The sequence below is a fragment of the Neophocaena asiaeorientalis genome, unplaced genomic scaffold (assembly GCF_003031525.2).
Source record: "Neophocaena asiaeorientalis asiaeorientalis breed wild unplaced genomic scaffold, Neophocaena_asiaeorientalis_V1.1 scaffold196, whole genome shotgun sequence".
Classification (NCBI taxonomy): domain Eukaryota; kingdom Metazoa; phylum Chordata; class Mammalia; order Artiodactyla; family Phocoenidae; genus Neophocaena; species Neophocaena asiaeorientalis.
In genome coordinates, this window is record NW_020173929.1 from 2,166,540 (window position 1) to 2,182,811 (window position 16,272).

Genomic DNA, 16,272 nt, shown 5'->3' on the forward strand with positions numbered 1-16,272 from the left:
TTGGTCGGAGTCCAGGACATTCCCTGGGCCCTGCATCACCAGTGGCCGAGCTTACTCCATCTTAAAAGTCAGTGCACCTGTGCTCCCTGAGCGCCTGTTACAAGGTAAAGCCTGCCTTTGTGAGCAGGCATGACCAGGTTCTTCTTTTCTAGCTCTTCCATGTTGGTAACTAAGTGGGCAATCAAGCTGGAGGCAGCAGGGAGCTCCAATCATACCTTCAGCCCAACTTTGAATGCTCCAAAGCAGCTTTCCCTTTAGCTCAGCTATACATTTTTTTCCTGTTTATCTGGTGGTGTACCGGTAAATGTTTGACAACCAAGTCTTTATGGAGGTTGGGAAGGGTGGAGAGGACAGGAACAACCCTGATTTGTACATTTGCCAGTTTCCATAGTGTAAATACTCTCATTGTGGCCAGTTTCAAGACATCAAGTGGCATTATTAGGAAGGAATGTAATATTAGCACATCGTTCTATAGTATTTCTGCTCTACAGACCCAAGAGCCATAAATAACTTCGAGTGTAGGTAATTGTAAAATGTAGCAAAATAATTAGGGAGTGCTGAATTTTGAATATTTATTACCTTAGTTTTAAATATAGTTTAATTGTAAGTTGATATAGTTTAATTTTTAACAGTGGCTGTATTTAACAACCAGCTTACAAAATTCCTGAAAATTTAATCACTGGCTCTCATGAGCTGTTCAAGCTGGCTCCAGCACTCTATTATTCCTCCGCATAGGGTGTTCGCTCAACTGGGACCCAATCCTGTTTTCATCTGCCAAGCAACCTTCTCTTTGGGGAACAGCCTCTTCCATTCCATTTCATTCTGGAGGGGCTGACAATCACAGGACCTGCCTCGCTCACCATCCTGATAGCAGGACCTGTGACCAAAGCCATGGGATGAAGGGATAGGTGACAGGGCTGGGTGTGGGCATTCCTAGGACCTTGGCTGTGACACCATAATACCGTCAACCCCATTCTCACTTGGGAAATTGTGGGAAACAACTCAGCCGACCCCAAAACTATGTCTTGCCAGTATTGAGCCTAATGTTTCCTTCTGATAGCTCACTAGGGCTTCCCCTGTACCTGTACCCCATGCCGCGGGACAGCCTGGGTGATCCTTGACAGGCCTGAGTTCCAGTCCTGGCTCTGCCATTCCCTAGCTCAGTGCCCAGGAACAGCAGGGGTGGCGGAGGGGGGTGGGTGTAAGCTACTTCACCTTTCAGAGCCCCTGTTCCCTCATCTGTAAAACATGCCAAGAGCGGCTCCTATTTCACAAGGTGCTAGTGAGAATTAGATTGTTCACGTCAACTGCCTCCCTCTGTGCCCAGTATGCACTTAACTGGTGGCCAATTTTCGAGCCTGGAGGGATGGGGGCGGGGGCTATTGGGCCTCTGGAGAGGGACTGGGAAACAGGGTCCCACTGGACAGCCCTGTCTCCACCTGAGCTCTGCGCTGGGTTTTCTTGATGCCTAGTTTATTCTCATTTATTCTCATTAAGAGTCTCTAGCTCCCCTCACTGCACTTGCCAGCCTGCAGTTTTCTAGAACAAGGGAGCCTCTCTTGTAACAACCAGCCTGGGGCAATGGGAATCTGGCTTCTTCCTGGAGAGGGGAGATAGGGCCTGGAATGCCCAGGGTGGACAGACTCCCATGGGTAGAACAGAGGTTGCAAACTCTGGGGGGCCGTCCAGCCTTTATATGTCCCGCATTGGGTTTTGGAAACACTGGAATTCATTGCTAAGATTTACAACCCAAGAGCTTTTGCCAGACACTGGGCCCACACTCCTGGCTGGGCGGCAGTGGCTGGAACTGACCCCGCCGTCAGGCAGGAGCTCTGGGGCTTGCCAGCCTCCCCCTGGCTCCCGGCACCACACCCAGGGTGTCCTGCTGGGCCTCACAGGCGTGCACATTTGCATCCTCAAGCTAGAGGTCGCTGCACAAACTTAGGGGCAAGTGTATGTAACACCCAGGGCTCCCACCACCCCATCTACCCATCTATCAGCGTCTGCACCCTTACACCGCAGATACGGCCTCCTGCTATTACAGATAAACCATCTCTGCTTCCATCTAAAGCCAATCCCTCCACTGTAAACTAGACCCAACCCCACTGGTTCACTCACGGATACCATTCCAGCAATTCCTCATCTCTCTGAAACCGTGGGTTAAATCCATTTCACCTGCCTTCACTAATCAAGGTCGTTTAAAGACTTGCATGTCCTCCAAGCAGCACAAAGCCTAAACAGTAAGATTTTTGCCTGAGTTTTTGTCCAGAAACTTGGAATCAGCTGTGTCTAATTTGATCTGAGTGGGTTAAGACTGGATAGGACCCCTGACCCTCTAACTGGGCCTTTGCCAGTGTCCGCTCAGTGACTTTTTTTTTTTTTGCGGTACGCGAGCCTCTCACTGTTGTGGCCTCTCCCGTTGCGGAGCACAGGCTCCGGACGCGCAGGCTCAGCGGCCATGGCTCACGGGCCCAGCAGCTCCGCGGCATGTGGGATCTTCCCGGACCGGGGCACGAACCCGTGTCCCCTGCATCGGCAGGCGGACTCTCAACCACTGCGCCACCAGGGAAGCCCCCGCTCAGTGACTTTTTGACATCAGAGGGCTAAAACCTCCACCCTCAGAACACGCAGAGGCCTGTAGCCGAGTTACAGCCGAGCAGAAGGACAATTACCGCACCTTTCTCCAACCACCTCCCCATGCTCCCCACGCCTCCGGCCACCCTGAGTCTTTATTCACTACCCCATAAATACCCCAGCCCCTTGCCTTAGGGCGCGGACCATACCTGACCTGCGGCTTGTTCGCACAGCTTCTCATCTGGCTGCCTCGCAAATCAGCCCTCTCTTCGCTGCAAACCTTGGCGTGTCAGCATTTGGCTTGCTGTGCGTCAAAGGAGCCTCTTCTACCTCGTCAGTTTTTCTCTACTGGGTCATTCTCCATCAGACCACAAACGTCTGGTCATTTATTCCTTCTTAAAAAACCATTTTGTCAACCCCGCTTACCCTGCCGGCTCCTGCTCAGATCTCAGCTTTCCTTGAAGCTAAGCTCCATAAAAAGTCATCTACACCTGCTGTCTCTAGCTCATCTGTTCCCGTTCTCTCCCCCAAACTACTCCACTCAGGTGTTAACCCCCATCGCTCAACCAAAACTGCTCTGGGCAAGATCGCCGGTGCTAAATCCAAGTTGCTGAATCCAAAAGCGAATGTTCAGGCTCCTCTCACTTGGCCGAGCAGCATTATTTGTCAGAGCCGACGGCTTCCCCCCGCTACACCCCTTCTTAACCTGTCTTCTAAAATACCCGGCTCACTGCTTACTCCTATTAATTCTCCAAACTTGATGGATTCTTTGCCTATGTTCTACTGTGCTGCTGGCACGGTGAGGGCACAAGGGAGTCTAGATGCCAAGCACCAAAACGTTACATTTTATGGAAGATTTTTTTCTATCAACTACGTTACCCTTTGCATACTCCTGCGCTGAGCTGTTGCTCCTCCTGGCCATAGAGGCAGCACCTGGCAGAGGGACGGCGGCTGCAGCGGGTGCCCCATAGGGGGACCCAGCAAGGGGGAAAGGGCAGAAATGCTGTACCATCGCTTCTTGCTTAGCTGGATTATTAATTCCCACAGCCTCCTGCTTTCTCTGCGTCCCTCCTTACCCTGTTCTCAACATAGAGCAAGTCAGATCCTGTTACTCGTCAGCTGAAAACACTCTTAACTACTTCCCATCCCACTCGGAGTAAAACCCCAAGTCCTTACTATGGTTTGTAAGGTCCCGCTCGAATGGACCCTCTCTGTACTCGTCCCTACCACTCTCCCCCCACTCCTGCTCCAGCCAGCTGGGCTCTCTGCTGACCCTCAAACATCCCACCTTCAGCCTTCGCACCTGCCCTTCACCCTGAAACACGCCCCCAGGTTGTCACCTGGCTGTCGCCCTTAACCTTTGTCAAACCTTGTTTAGATGTTGCCTCTTCAAGAAACCCTGCTTTCCTCCTACCTTCAGGACCATCCTCATCCCTACTCTTTTTATTTTGACCTTAGCCTGTCATCTTCTGAGACCATATTATGGTATACTTATATTTATTGTCTGCATCCCCCAGCCCCAAGAGCCTAGGAGGGCGCCTAGCACATAATATGCACTCAAATATTTCTTGACTACATGAATTTCTAGGAATGACCGTGTCTTTGATCAGATTATCGAAGAGTTTTGTGCTCCAAAAACCATTTAAAAACTAAAAACATTTCCAAGGACTAAAGCTGTTTGAAACAAACTAAGCCCTTGTTCCAGTCCTCAAAGATCCTTTCCGAGCAGGGTCACAGCAACAGATCCAAATATATGTTGCCCTTGGCTTTTCCCAGTCCCCCCACAACGACTTGGCAGTGTTGGGGATCCCCTCCTCCCTTGAATGCCAGCTGGGCAGCAGCTTCCAGCCCCCATGAGAGTGCTTCCCCAGCAGCAGCACAGACAGGAGAGAGACCATGAGCTTTACCACTCAAGTGGGCACTGTATGTAGAGTATGTGCTGGCATCAACGAGAACAGCAGTAAATACAGAACAAAAAATAACGATCTTTGAAATGACAACAAACGGGGCACATTATCTAAGCACTAACACCTAAGGAGGCCGCTGCTTAGGCTCTGGTGGGCAGCTCCTCAGGAGAGAGAGGCCGACTTCTTTCCAGGCTGCCTCGTCTTCAGGCCTCGTAACTTTTCATCTTTCAGCGCCTTCAAGAATTTATCTGCAGGAGAGCAAAACAAACTTAGCTGTAGGAGACATAAGGGCTTTTTCTAACACTTCCAAAGCAAGCTTCTGGGAAGCAATTGTGTGCTCCCTACATGAGCCCCAAACCCATTATGACCCAAGGTGCGTGAGGGGGAAAAAACCCTAACAGCCAAAACACGTCAAAGTGGAGAATAGGTGGTTGAGAAATCCAGGACTCAGAAAAGCCCAAGTATTCCTGGAGTTTTCTTCCCGAGGATGTGAGGAAGGAGACATTACAGGGTGCCTGATGAATTGGGGACCATTCCTATGGCCATATGGACCTAAACATGTCTGTTATTTCACAATAATGGGGATGGTGTTTCTACAACCATCTACCCTTTTCCAGTGGTCAGGGGCTAGCCTTAGCCAGACAAGGTGTTGGGAAAAACAAAATCTGTGGAACAGCCTATGGCTGTTTGGTCCTTCTGGGAGTAGAATATTCTACAGTGCAACTTGGTCCTTCTGGGAGTAGAATTGGGTTTAACAAATTTACTCTCTAACATCAAGGACTCAGTCTGCGCAGTAGAGGAATCCTGCCCACATCAGCACAGCTGGTCTGCTCTGGTCTGCCCAAGACTTCAGACCTTAGACCAGACGGCAGAGACAAGGACCCTGGTGAAAGGGCGGCCAGGGGTCACAGGAGGCTACCTTCCAGCACTGAGAAATTGAGGATCCCAAAGCTCCTCAGTGAACATCCTTGGGCCTTCTGGGTCTTACACCTCCCCCTACAGATCAACTGACCCTCACCTACTTCCCCCTCCTCCCATTGAGGACCCCAGTTTAAGATAAACACTAAAAGTCAGGTCTCTAGAGACAGGGGCTGTGTGTCCCGGGTGGGGGTGGTGGTGGTGGTGTGTGAAACTCCAGGGTGTTGGTATCACTGTGCAGGAGGCTTAAAGTTCAATTTGGGGGTTGTGACGGACAGAGTTCCAGGTTTAGAGGCTCAGAGTCCAGACTAACAAAAGGGCTCAGGACGGAGGGAGGTTGGAATTTGGGGCAAAAGGGGCCGTGAAGTCCAGATTTATGGTGGGCAAAGGAATCGGTTGAAATCCAGGATGGAGTGTCTGGGTTCTGAGGGGATCGGTTTGGGATCAGGGATTCCTGGAAGCTGGAGTCTGAGCCCAAGGCCACACTGAGGGTGAGGGGCTCAGGGGGCATGGAGCCAAGGAGGGAGCAGAGGCAGGCTAAGGGTGGGCTCGGCCGAGGTTACACACAGCGCTGGGAGTCGAAGCCGTCCCCAGTGATGGTGAGCAGCTCCAGCTCCTTAATCCGGATCTCCAGCTCGCACAACTCCTCGGGATGGGAGGCAGAGGCTAGCCGGGGGGTCGTGGGGCCGGGGGCCAGGGGCGAGACAGCCACCTCGGGCCCCGGCTGTGGCGAGTAGAAGAAGCGCAGAGGCTCGTAGGGGATGGAGGCCAGGCCGGAGGGCCAGGGCGGGGGACAGGGGCGCTCACTGGGGGAACCCAGGCCAGGCGGCGGTGGCGGCAGGGGCGCTGGGGCCGGGAGCGCCTGGGGCAGAGGCTGGCTCCCAGCCGCCCCTCCCGCCGGCGCCCCTCCCGCCTTCAGCGGCACGAAGAGCTTCTTCCAGATGTTGAAGTCGCTGAGCGGGGACGAGGAGATGCCGCGGTCATAGAGGGACGGGAAGTAGAGGGGCGGGGCCGGCCGCTGGCTCCTCGTGGGGCTCTGGCTGCCGCGCCGCCCCTTCGGCATCTTTTGAACGGGAGGGTGAGTGGGAGGAACCCCGTGCCGGGAGACGCGAGCCCTGGCCCCGAGTCACCCTGGTTCTGAGGTTCCACAGGCCACGCCCCGAGGGAGAGCGGCCCCCACCCTTTCGCCCGGCCCCGCCCCAAACAATCGAGATTCTAAAGCCCCGCTGGCCACGCCCCAGAATATGACCCCGCCCACCGACGCGCCCCTAGAGTGAGAAAGGCCAGCGGAATAGATGGAAAGGGAAATCCCGCACGTACGCCCTGACGTGCGGCCCGTCCCCTCCGGGCGCTCCGCCAACATCCTCGACCACAGGTCCGGGTCCTCCAGATCCCGCCCCACGACCCCTCCTACCGCCCCTAAATTCCGCAAGCCTCACAACCGAGCTATTGCACCCCTGGCGCCTGCTCTCGCATCCCGCCATAACTTCATGCAAAAGTAGGAAGCTGGGAGCTGGTCAGAACTCCTAGAGAAAACTTTCTTCAGTCTTCCTCTCCTTCTATAGGGAGAAAAAAAATTCCTAGAAACTTGCCCCCTGCCCCAGCAGACTTCCCTTACCACTCCTCATTGCAAAGAAGTTTAGGGACAGGAGTGTCTGACTTTTCCTCCTTTACAACGGAAGAAGAGGGTAGATGGGAATGGCTGTTAGAGCCAACCCATGTTTCTACCAAATTTCCCCATGTTGTGGACGATTCTGGAAGAAAGGGACCCTGGTATGGATTTGGAATAGATCTGAACTAGGTGTCTTCAATGAAATGTAGTTTAGTTCTCTTCCGAACATTCATTATCAGGAGCTAACAGGCAGTAAACGAACCACCAAAAGGAAATCCTGCAGAATGGCCCTCGAACAGCTCAGCTATTCTTTACGGTGTCTTGGACATACTGTCCAAGGGACATGCCCAGCTCATATAGATGAGTAGCCTGTACTAATCATAGACTGAGGGTGAGTAAATTTCCTTGAAAACGTCTGCCTAATGATATTGATGTAAATGAACAAAGATGGGTGGGGGCCAGTTTAGACTGTTGGACAGTCAAGATCTGAGTCAGTACCAGCTCCACTAGCAAATGCTGTGTGTGTGTGTGTGTGTGTGTGTGTGTGGCAGCAAAGCAGAGAGTCAGATATCCAAGATGGACAAGTTGCTTGACTTCTAAGATGGATTTCTGTAAAATAAAAATAAGAGAACCAGGCTGCCTCATAGGGTTGTTTGTGATAATCAGATGGAAGACAGAATAGTGTGTGTGAAGCACTTGTAAACTTAGAAACTCTGTCCAAATGTAAGGAGCAGCAACCCCCACTGAGGGGCTTGTCTGAAGCTGAGAAGATTTTCCTCCCCACACTTACCTGTAAGCTCCCTGAGGGCAAGGGTCCAGCCCAAGGATCCTATAATGCTGAGCATATAATAGGACTCAGTAAATATTTGGACACTTTTAAAACAGTCTTATGTGTTGTGGGAACTGAAGGGGATCACAATATACCGCCCTCAAATATGCCACTTTGGCATAAGAATTATTTTAAGTTGGCAATTGAAAAAAGCAGACACAGGAGGAACTTCCTCCTCTCCTTTTATGGCCTAAAAGCAGGCCATAAAATTCCCTTTGTAAAAGTAACAAAATTTCCTTTGTAAAGAAAATAAATTTCCCTTAGTGAAGGTGTCCCCAACTCTCTCTCCCGTGCCAGGAGGAAGAGATGACTCTTATTACTGGAGATGGCACTAACTTGAGCCTGAATAACAGACCTTACCAAACAACCCTTATCTTCCATAAGTTTCCCCCATATACTTACCTTCCCACTATTTACCTAGAAATTAAAAGGCCTAGAAATCCAAAGCCCTTTCCCTTTGTCTTATCATTTGTTCACAATTTAACACCCTTTGTTGAAATGGTTTCTGAGCTCTCAAGCCTAAACACTTCTTTGGGTTTTCATTACTTTTCTGTAAGGCCCACATATGCATACATAATAAATCTTTTCTCCTGTTAATCTGTCTTTTGCTACTTTAATTCTCATGACCCAGCTACTGAACCTAAGGAAGTCGAGGAAAAGTTTTTTTTCCCATTCCTACAGTAGTAGGAACCATAGTAGTGGTAAGAACCAGGGTTTGGGACTCAGACCTGGGACTGAGCCCTGGATCCACTATGTATTTGGCTGTGTAGGTTGAACCTTTCTGAACCTGTTTTTCATCTATATAATGGGACTAGTAATGGTACCTAATTGCTTGGATTGGCAAGATTAAATGAGACAATCTAAGTACCTGGCCGTAATACCTACTCAGTAAATGTTAGCACTTATTACCTATTGAAGATCCTTAGAATGGAAAGAGATTTTGCATTATGTTTTTTATAGTTTATTTTTATTAAACTATATTATTTACTACTACTAATATTATTAAATAATAAAATAATATGATTAAATAATATTATTAAACTATTATTTTTAATTAATTTATTTTTGGCTGCGTTGGGTCTCTGTTGCTGCGCACGGGCTTTCTAGTTGCAGTGAGCGGGGGGGGGGGCTGCTCTTTGTTGCGGTGTGCAGGCTTCTCATTGCGGTGGCTTCTCTTGTCGTGGAGCATGAGCTCTAGAGCACGGGCTCAGTAGTTGTGGTGCACGGGTTGCTCCGCGGCATGTGGGATCTTCCCGGATCAGGGCTCGAACCCGTGTCCCCTGCACTGGCACACGGATTCTTAACTACTGCGCCACCAGGGAAGCCTGCATTATGTTTTTTTAATGATGTGATATAATCACATGTTTTTACTTGTATTTATCCATTCAAAGAGAAAAGGCTTCCAGATGTTTTTTCTTAACCCCAAGATAATCTAAACAGATTTGATACTGGATGTCTTGCTTATAACACAGTTGTATGAGACAATGGGTTAAAAAGGTTGTTTCCTCTAACAACCACACTACAAGAAAACTCAGGTGCCACAATGAACAAACACTGAGATAAACCCCAGTTTGGAGGTGAAGTCCATATGGGGTCATAACAAACCATGGTAGTTAAGGCAGAACCCTACCGATTATTTCTGCAAACAAAGGTCCGGGAAATTCAAGTTGCTAATGAAAAGATGAGCAGGCTTGCATCCATTTTAAACAGAACTTTTCTCTCCCTGGGGTCTAAAGCTCTTGTATCACCTGCCTCTTCCCCAAAATCTCCATGAAGTGCCAACCTGTTGGGACTTGAGGGATACAATTCCTAACACCCCTGCCCCCTGCCTGCATTTGGAACCAACTGAGAAAGACACACAAGAGTCCTTTTTTGCTGATAAAGGTCAGCTGGAGGATGCTGTGATTGGTCTGGCAGCCAGGCGGGCTTACTGATACTGCACCTCTCAGGTGAGCTCACCCACGCAGCGCAAGGCCCTCTGGGAAAACCACAGGCCTCGTGTGCAGGGAAAGGGCCTTTACCGGCACAGTGAAGAGCTGGCCAAGAACTGACCTGGTCCTTTCTCCAAACTCACTAAGCAGGGCAGTCCTTCCTCCACTCTCTGGAGAAGAGGGGCCAGGAGGGTCACTCTTAAGAATCATGACACTGCGGGATATAAGTTCCTCCCAACACTCCGATTTAAATTTTCTATTTAACCCAGGCTGCCTCGCTGCAGTTGGGGTTTGTAATTTTCCATTGCCACAGCCCTCTCCAGAAGGTCCTGGGAGTACCTGGGGTGCTGTTCACCTGGTTCTCTCCGTCATGGGACTGCTGGAGATGGTACAGAAAGCCTCCCCTGGGAGTCCCCTTCCCCTCCATCACTCTAACTCTGCATCTAGACACACTGCTGGCCGTCACATCTTCACTAGGGTCTCCGCCTCTTGAGGGGTGTGTCATGATTTGCCATGCCTGCCTTGGCCCCGGGTGGCTTTTAGGGACATGCAGTGTTTGTGGCTTGGAATACAACAGAGTTTTTTATGAAGAGAATATTTGTGTCCCACCCAAATTCATATGCTGAACTCCTAACTCCCAGTGGGAGGGTATTAGGAAGTGGTTAGGGCATGAAGAAAGAGCCCTCCTGAATGGGATGAGTGACCTTAGAAAAGAGAGCTCCCTTGCCCCTTCCACCACATGAGGGCACAGGAGACAGCCACCTATGAACCAGGAAGTGGGGTCTCACCAGACACCAAATACACTGGAGCTGTGATCTTGGACTTCCCAGCCTCCAGAACTATGAGAAATAAATGTTTGTTGTTTAAGCCACCCAGTCTATGGTATTTTTGTTATAGCAGCCTGAACCGACTGAGACAAGAGTCGTGTCTGAATCAGGACCCCTTGTGACTCTGCGAAAGTCATGCCACCTCCCTGATCCTCCATTTTCTGACCTATAAGATGAAGATAATATCTACATCACAAGGTTGATGTATTTGATGAAAATATGTATAAGCAGTACCTGGGACACATCACGGGTGCTCAGTGAGGTGTGACTATGATTAGTATTCAGTTACACATGGCTTTCTTAATTCACCATTAGGTCCTGGTAAATTGATGAGAAAAATGGAGCAGGGGATCCCTCCTCGAAAATCAAACCCACTCCAGATTGAAAAGCCCTACACCCTAGAAGCTGATTCCCTGTTGTCCTGCTGAAGACAGTGGTAGTGAAACCGCAGAATGCGTTTCGGGACTTAGTAGAGCATAGGTTCTCCTGTCTTGGCACAGAATTCAGCGAGAGGCAGAGTGACAGGTAAGGAAAGAGTTTATTAGTAAAGGATGCTTGTGAGAAATACAAGCTGGCAGGCAAGGGAGTGACACCCTGAGAACTTAGTGGGCTACAGTTTTATAATCAAAGGAAGAGTGGAGACGGGGAGAAGAACACTTTCTTCCTCATTCTTGAGTAGACATCAAGCTTCCATCATTAGCTGCTCCTCCACAGCAGGGCGGGGGGGGGGGGGGCGGGGTTTCTTGTCCCTACATAGTCAACACAGAACTGTCATGGTGCTGTGGAAGTGAGCAAAAAGGTGGTAACATATAGTAAGATATGGTAAATCATCTCAGGTTTCAGTATAATGTCACCTTTCTCCTATATTTCTGCTCTTAGTACAAGCAGAAAAATCCCCTTCTCAAGGACCATTAACTTGCTGACTTCAATGGGTGTGATGTAGGACTCATTCCACAATTCTTTTATTGTTTGGGGGCATGTCTCATGCTTCTGTGGTATGGTTTTTTTGCCAAGCAAGTCTGTGTGGTTTTGTTGCTAGGCAAGCCTGCTTGGTTTTGTCACTAAGCAAGCCTGCATTCTTGAGTGATCGTGAACTTACAGGGGTCTTCCATACTGTTCTCTATTTAAGATCCCCTTTGGGATGAACTATTTAATCACCTACTTTGTCCCTTTACTCTGTCCCTATAGTAGTAAACACATAAAGAGAGGCTACTGCGTGCCAGGTACTTGTCTTCACTAATTTTGTCTTTCTAACAACCCCTAGAAGTAGGTGTTGTTATCCCCATTTTCCAGATGAGGAAACTGAGGCACACAAGGTTAAGTAACTTACCTGAGGTCCTGTGGTCGGTTAGCGTCAGAGCTAGTGTTCCACACAGGCAGGCTGGCTCCAGTGCTCAGTCTCTTCACCACTCCCTGCTACAGCCTCCCAACTGTTCTCTCAGCCCGCAGGCAAGGCCACCTTCCTGCCCTCTGGCTTCCCGTCCTCTTCCTGGCAGGGGGCTGGCTCTAACTGGAAGTTGTTTGTGCCACAGTTCCAGGGCCCAGCTATTCTGGGAAGCATGGAACAATCTTTTCTTTATTACTCATTTGAAGTAACCATTGTGTTGGTCTGAACCTGGGTGTGGGTAGGGAGCAGGCATTCCCACCTCCCTTCCCAGCATCCACGATTTCAAGAAAGTTTCTAAAAAATGCAGCCCAGCCCTTATTCTTGTTTCTCTTGGTGGATGGGTTGCTCTGCATTTTCAGAGTAAGTACAGTTTTTAATAAACTGAAGCCTGGGAGGTAGATTCCCTGGCATGGAGAGTACAGGGGTTTGGAAGATAAGAGCTGAGTCTAAGTCCCATCAACCAGCATGAACCAGCTATGCAAGCTTGGATGAAATAATTGTCACTAACACTTATTGTCCACTTACTGTGTTTTCATGTATCCTGACAGTAACACTTACAGGGGTAGGTCTGTCAGAATTTTCTGTTCACAAGCAACAGAGGTTGATACTGAGGATTTACACAGAGGTCTGTGAGACAGCTCATGGAATTAAAAGCTTAAGAATTAGGTTTAGGGCTTCCCTGGTGGTGCAGTGGTTGGGAATCTGCCTGCCAGTGCAGGGGACATGGGTTCAAGCCCTGTTCCGGGAAGATTCCACATGTCCCGGAGCAACTAAGCCTGGGCGCCTCAACTACTGAGCCTGCGCTCTAGAGCTTGCAAGCCACAACTACTGAGCCCACAAGCCACAACTACTACAGCCCATGCACCTAGAGCCCGTGCTCCACAACAAGAGAAACCACCGCAAGGAGAAGCCCTCGCACCGCAACAAAGAGTAGCCCCCGCTCACCTCAACTAGAGAAAGCCCGCGCACAGCAATAAAGACCCAACACAGCCAAATATAAAAATAAATAAATAAATTTATTAAAAAAAAAAAAAAGAATTAGGTTTAGAAGGTGCAGAGACCAGGGCAGCTTTTGGGATCCAGGTAGGAGGAAGGAATCAGTAGCCTGTTCAGTGTGGCCAATAGGGTGGTAGATGCTATTGGCTGGCTATTCTCAATGACTGTTTTTAACCCTTTTCCCTTGCTGCCTTGCCCTACAGAGGCTGGAAACTGTGCCAGCCCCCGTGCAGCTAGGAGTAGCCATGAGACACAGTTCTAGTCAGAAGACATGAAGAAGGTACCTGGGAGCTTTCTGGGAAAGATTGCACTTTCCTGATAAAAGGGACAGAAACAACTGAAGCTTTCGCCTCATCTCCTTTGCCTGCCTAGAACCCAGATGCAATGCTGGCACTTCTGCAGTCACTTTGTGATCAGGAGGGAAAGACCAAAAATAGTACAAATATCCCAGCCCAGACATCACTGAGCAGCTAAAACAATACTAGTGGCTGCCCACCTCCAGGTTGTTTATGCAAGGAAACCAGACTCTATCTGATTAAACTACTCTAAATTGGGTTTTCTGTTACTTGTACCTTTCCTGAGACTCACAGCTTCAACCAAAAAATTTTTATCAACCCTTGCATAATTCAAGACTCAAATTCCCGGAGAGAACCTGCCTGTCTTTTGGCTAGAGGAGGCGCAGTGGTTGGGACCAGTGGTTAGACCAACTTTATTAACAGTTCCACCAAGACTGCACTTAAAGGGTGAAAGTAATTCCCCAAAAGGTAATTATGGCTCTGTTACAAGAGGGGAGGAGGAGAGATGCCGAGTGGCTAAAAATCAAATGTCCTTTACTGTAGGTACCACTGTTACAACTGATGACGATACAGAGGCTCAGAGTGGTGAGGTGGTATGCTCAAGACCTCAGAGCTAGCCAGTGATAGAGGCATAAAAAGGACTCTTTACAACTATGCTGCATATGTACGGCTTTTAAGTAAAGGTCTGTTGCAGCGGGGTTTTACTGTAAACCTAAACTAAAAAAAAAAACAACTCAAAGCTACTTTATTCACATAATATACGCATTATTTCCATTCCAATTTTTAGTGTACTCTTAACTGCTGCCTATAGCTCAGGGAGGAAGGGGTTTAGTTAGCAACTGTCAGTTAACCCTTCTCACTCGTAGTTGTCTTCATCAGGGATGTCTGGTTGCAAAGAACAGAAACTTTCTCAAACTAGTTCAAGCAATCTTACTGACTCCAAGGGCGAGTCACCTGGGCCCCACTGTCCCACTCAGTGAAATGGGCACGGACTGTAGTTTGTAAACACTCTGATGGGTTTGGGTATAGGCAATACTATTGCATAGTTACTGAAAAAATTTAAATGAACTCATATAAATACAGTGCCTAGACTAGTGCCGGCACACGGTTAAGCCCTCAAGTTGTGACCCACTATGCTCCCTGTTCAAAAATTTGGAGCCGGTCCCATTTTGTCTACCCTAGTAGAGTTTACAAATTACAATGCTAAGTTCCAGTTCTGGTCATAGCACCGTAAGCCAACACTGCTCACATACAGGATCAGCATGCTGGGGTTGGCTAACTTGCATATGGCTGATAATAGCAAGGGTGGGAAAAGCAGCACCCCCAGGGAAGCTGATCACAGGAAGGAAGCTCCCTACTCCACAATCGGAGTCTTGAGTTTCCCAGGCCAGTGCACTCGCCCCCTGTAGGGTTCATGCTGTCCCGCCCCCTCTCCCAGAGGCTCTGGACTCCCCAGCTGCCAGGTGGGAAAAGAACATCCTTGCCTACAAGGGATCCTTGTAGACACTGACCTGGAAGTTAAGTACTGTGGTCATTTATTTTATTCCAAAACAACATGTGCCTATGAATAGGAAGCTTTACATTTATTTAGATAAATAAACAGTTTATGGTGAATAATCCTCTAAGAAAATGTTAAAGATCATCTCTGGTCAGCTTCTACTTTGGTCAAAGCCAGAGGTTAGTAAACACACTGTGGTTCCCTGTAGATTCTGAGACCCCTGTAGCTTCAACAACCCTGTGCTCCAGGTAACCTACATTTTTATTATAGTCCACTTCCCACCTGCTGGACACTACAGATGCATGACCTCAAGCCTCACAACAATTCTCTGAGGTAGGTGCAGGAAGCCAGAGCTCAGAGGTGTTCAGAAAACTTGTCCAGGGACTTCCTTGGCAGTCCAGTGGTTAAGACTTCACCTTCCAATGCAGGGGGTGTGGGTTCGATCCCTGGTCCGGGAGCTAAGATCCCACATGCCTCGCGGCCAAAAAACCAAAACATAAAACAGAAGCAGTATTGTAACAAATTCAATAAAGACTTTAAAGATGGTACACATCAAGAAAAGAAAAATCCTAAAAATAAATAAATAAAATAAACAAAAACTTGTCCAGAGACATAGCCAATTAGTGGAAGAGACAGGATCCGAATTGAGGTTCCCAAAGGCAAACTCCATGCACTTAACAGCTACTATCCTGAAACAAAATATTTACAAGAATCAGTGGGCCTTTTGAAACAGACTGGCAAACACAGTGTTTTGAAATTACCTCCTGTTTCTGGAAAGGTCTAACTAGGTATGTAAAGCTCACACCATTGGGTAATCTAACTGTCAGTAAAAGACAACTGTACTTAATATTTTCCTTTCTAAGAAAAGGCAGGAATTGATTCCTTCAAAGCACAAAGGCACGAGGGTCCCATTCCAGGTTTCTTTCCAGAGTCAGACTGGAGTACATTTAGAGCAGTACATTTCGGGCAGCTGAGTGGCTGACCTGGGGAATTGAGTGGACATCCTAAACTTACCAACATATTAACTTGGTGACCTTGAGCAATTCAGCTAAGTTCCCCAGATGAATTTTCCTCTTAAGCAAAGTGAGATAACGACAGTACAGATAAAAATACTCTGTAATGACCTATAAGGGCAAAGAATCTAAAAGAGTGGATATATGTATATGTATAACTGATTCGCTTTGCTGTACAGCAGGAACTAACACAACATTGTAAATCAACTATACTCTAATAAAAATTAATTTAAAAAACTACATGTGAAACACGCCGCATAGAACCTCACACTAGAAAGCACCCTTCATCTCAGTGCTCGGCATGTCAGTACAACCTCCAGTCAGCTCTGCACCTTCTCAGCACATCAGCATCCCTTAGAGGGAACTGTTAGCATCAGTCAAGATCTGTTTGGAAGCAGCAAGACCAATGTGAGCTAGTAGACTTTCAATATTGATGAGGGACTTACAATGTGCAGATAAACAATCTGGCCCTGATGAGGGTTCA

General features: G+C 48.4%; 1 protein-coding gene across 1 annotated transcript; it reads right to left on the reverse strand.

Annotated features, from left to right (window-relative positions):
• Nucleotides 1-4,476: 4,476 nt before the first annotated feature.
• On the reverse strand, nt 4,477-6,464 carry CUNH11orf91 (chromosome unknown C11orf91 homolog). Its single transcript, XM_024752636.1, has 2 exons — nt 5,967-6,464; nt 4,477-4,729 (listed from the first exon to the last, which is right to left on the reverse strand). Exons 1-2 carry the CDS (start codon nt 6,460-6,462, stop codon nt 4,644-4,646), a joined length of 582 nt encoding a protein of 193 aa, XP_024608404.1. The 5' UTR covers nt 6,463-6,464; the 3' UTR covers nt 4,477-4,643.
• Between the last annotated feature and the right edge of the window lie 9,808 nt (nt 6,465-16,272).

What these genes read in the sequence shown, in the direction of transcription:
- CUNH11orf91 (XM_024752636.1), bottom strand. Translation starts at nt 6,462, where the DNA reads ATGCCGAAGGGGCGGCGCGGCAGCCAGAGCCCCACGAGGAGCCAGCGG. An exon ending in CGGCTTCGACTCCCAGCGCT is followed by an intron (nt 4,730 to 5,966) that starts GTGTGTAACCTC and finishes GCTCTCCTGCAG; the next exon opens with ATAAATTCTTGAAGGCGCTG.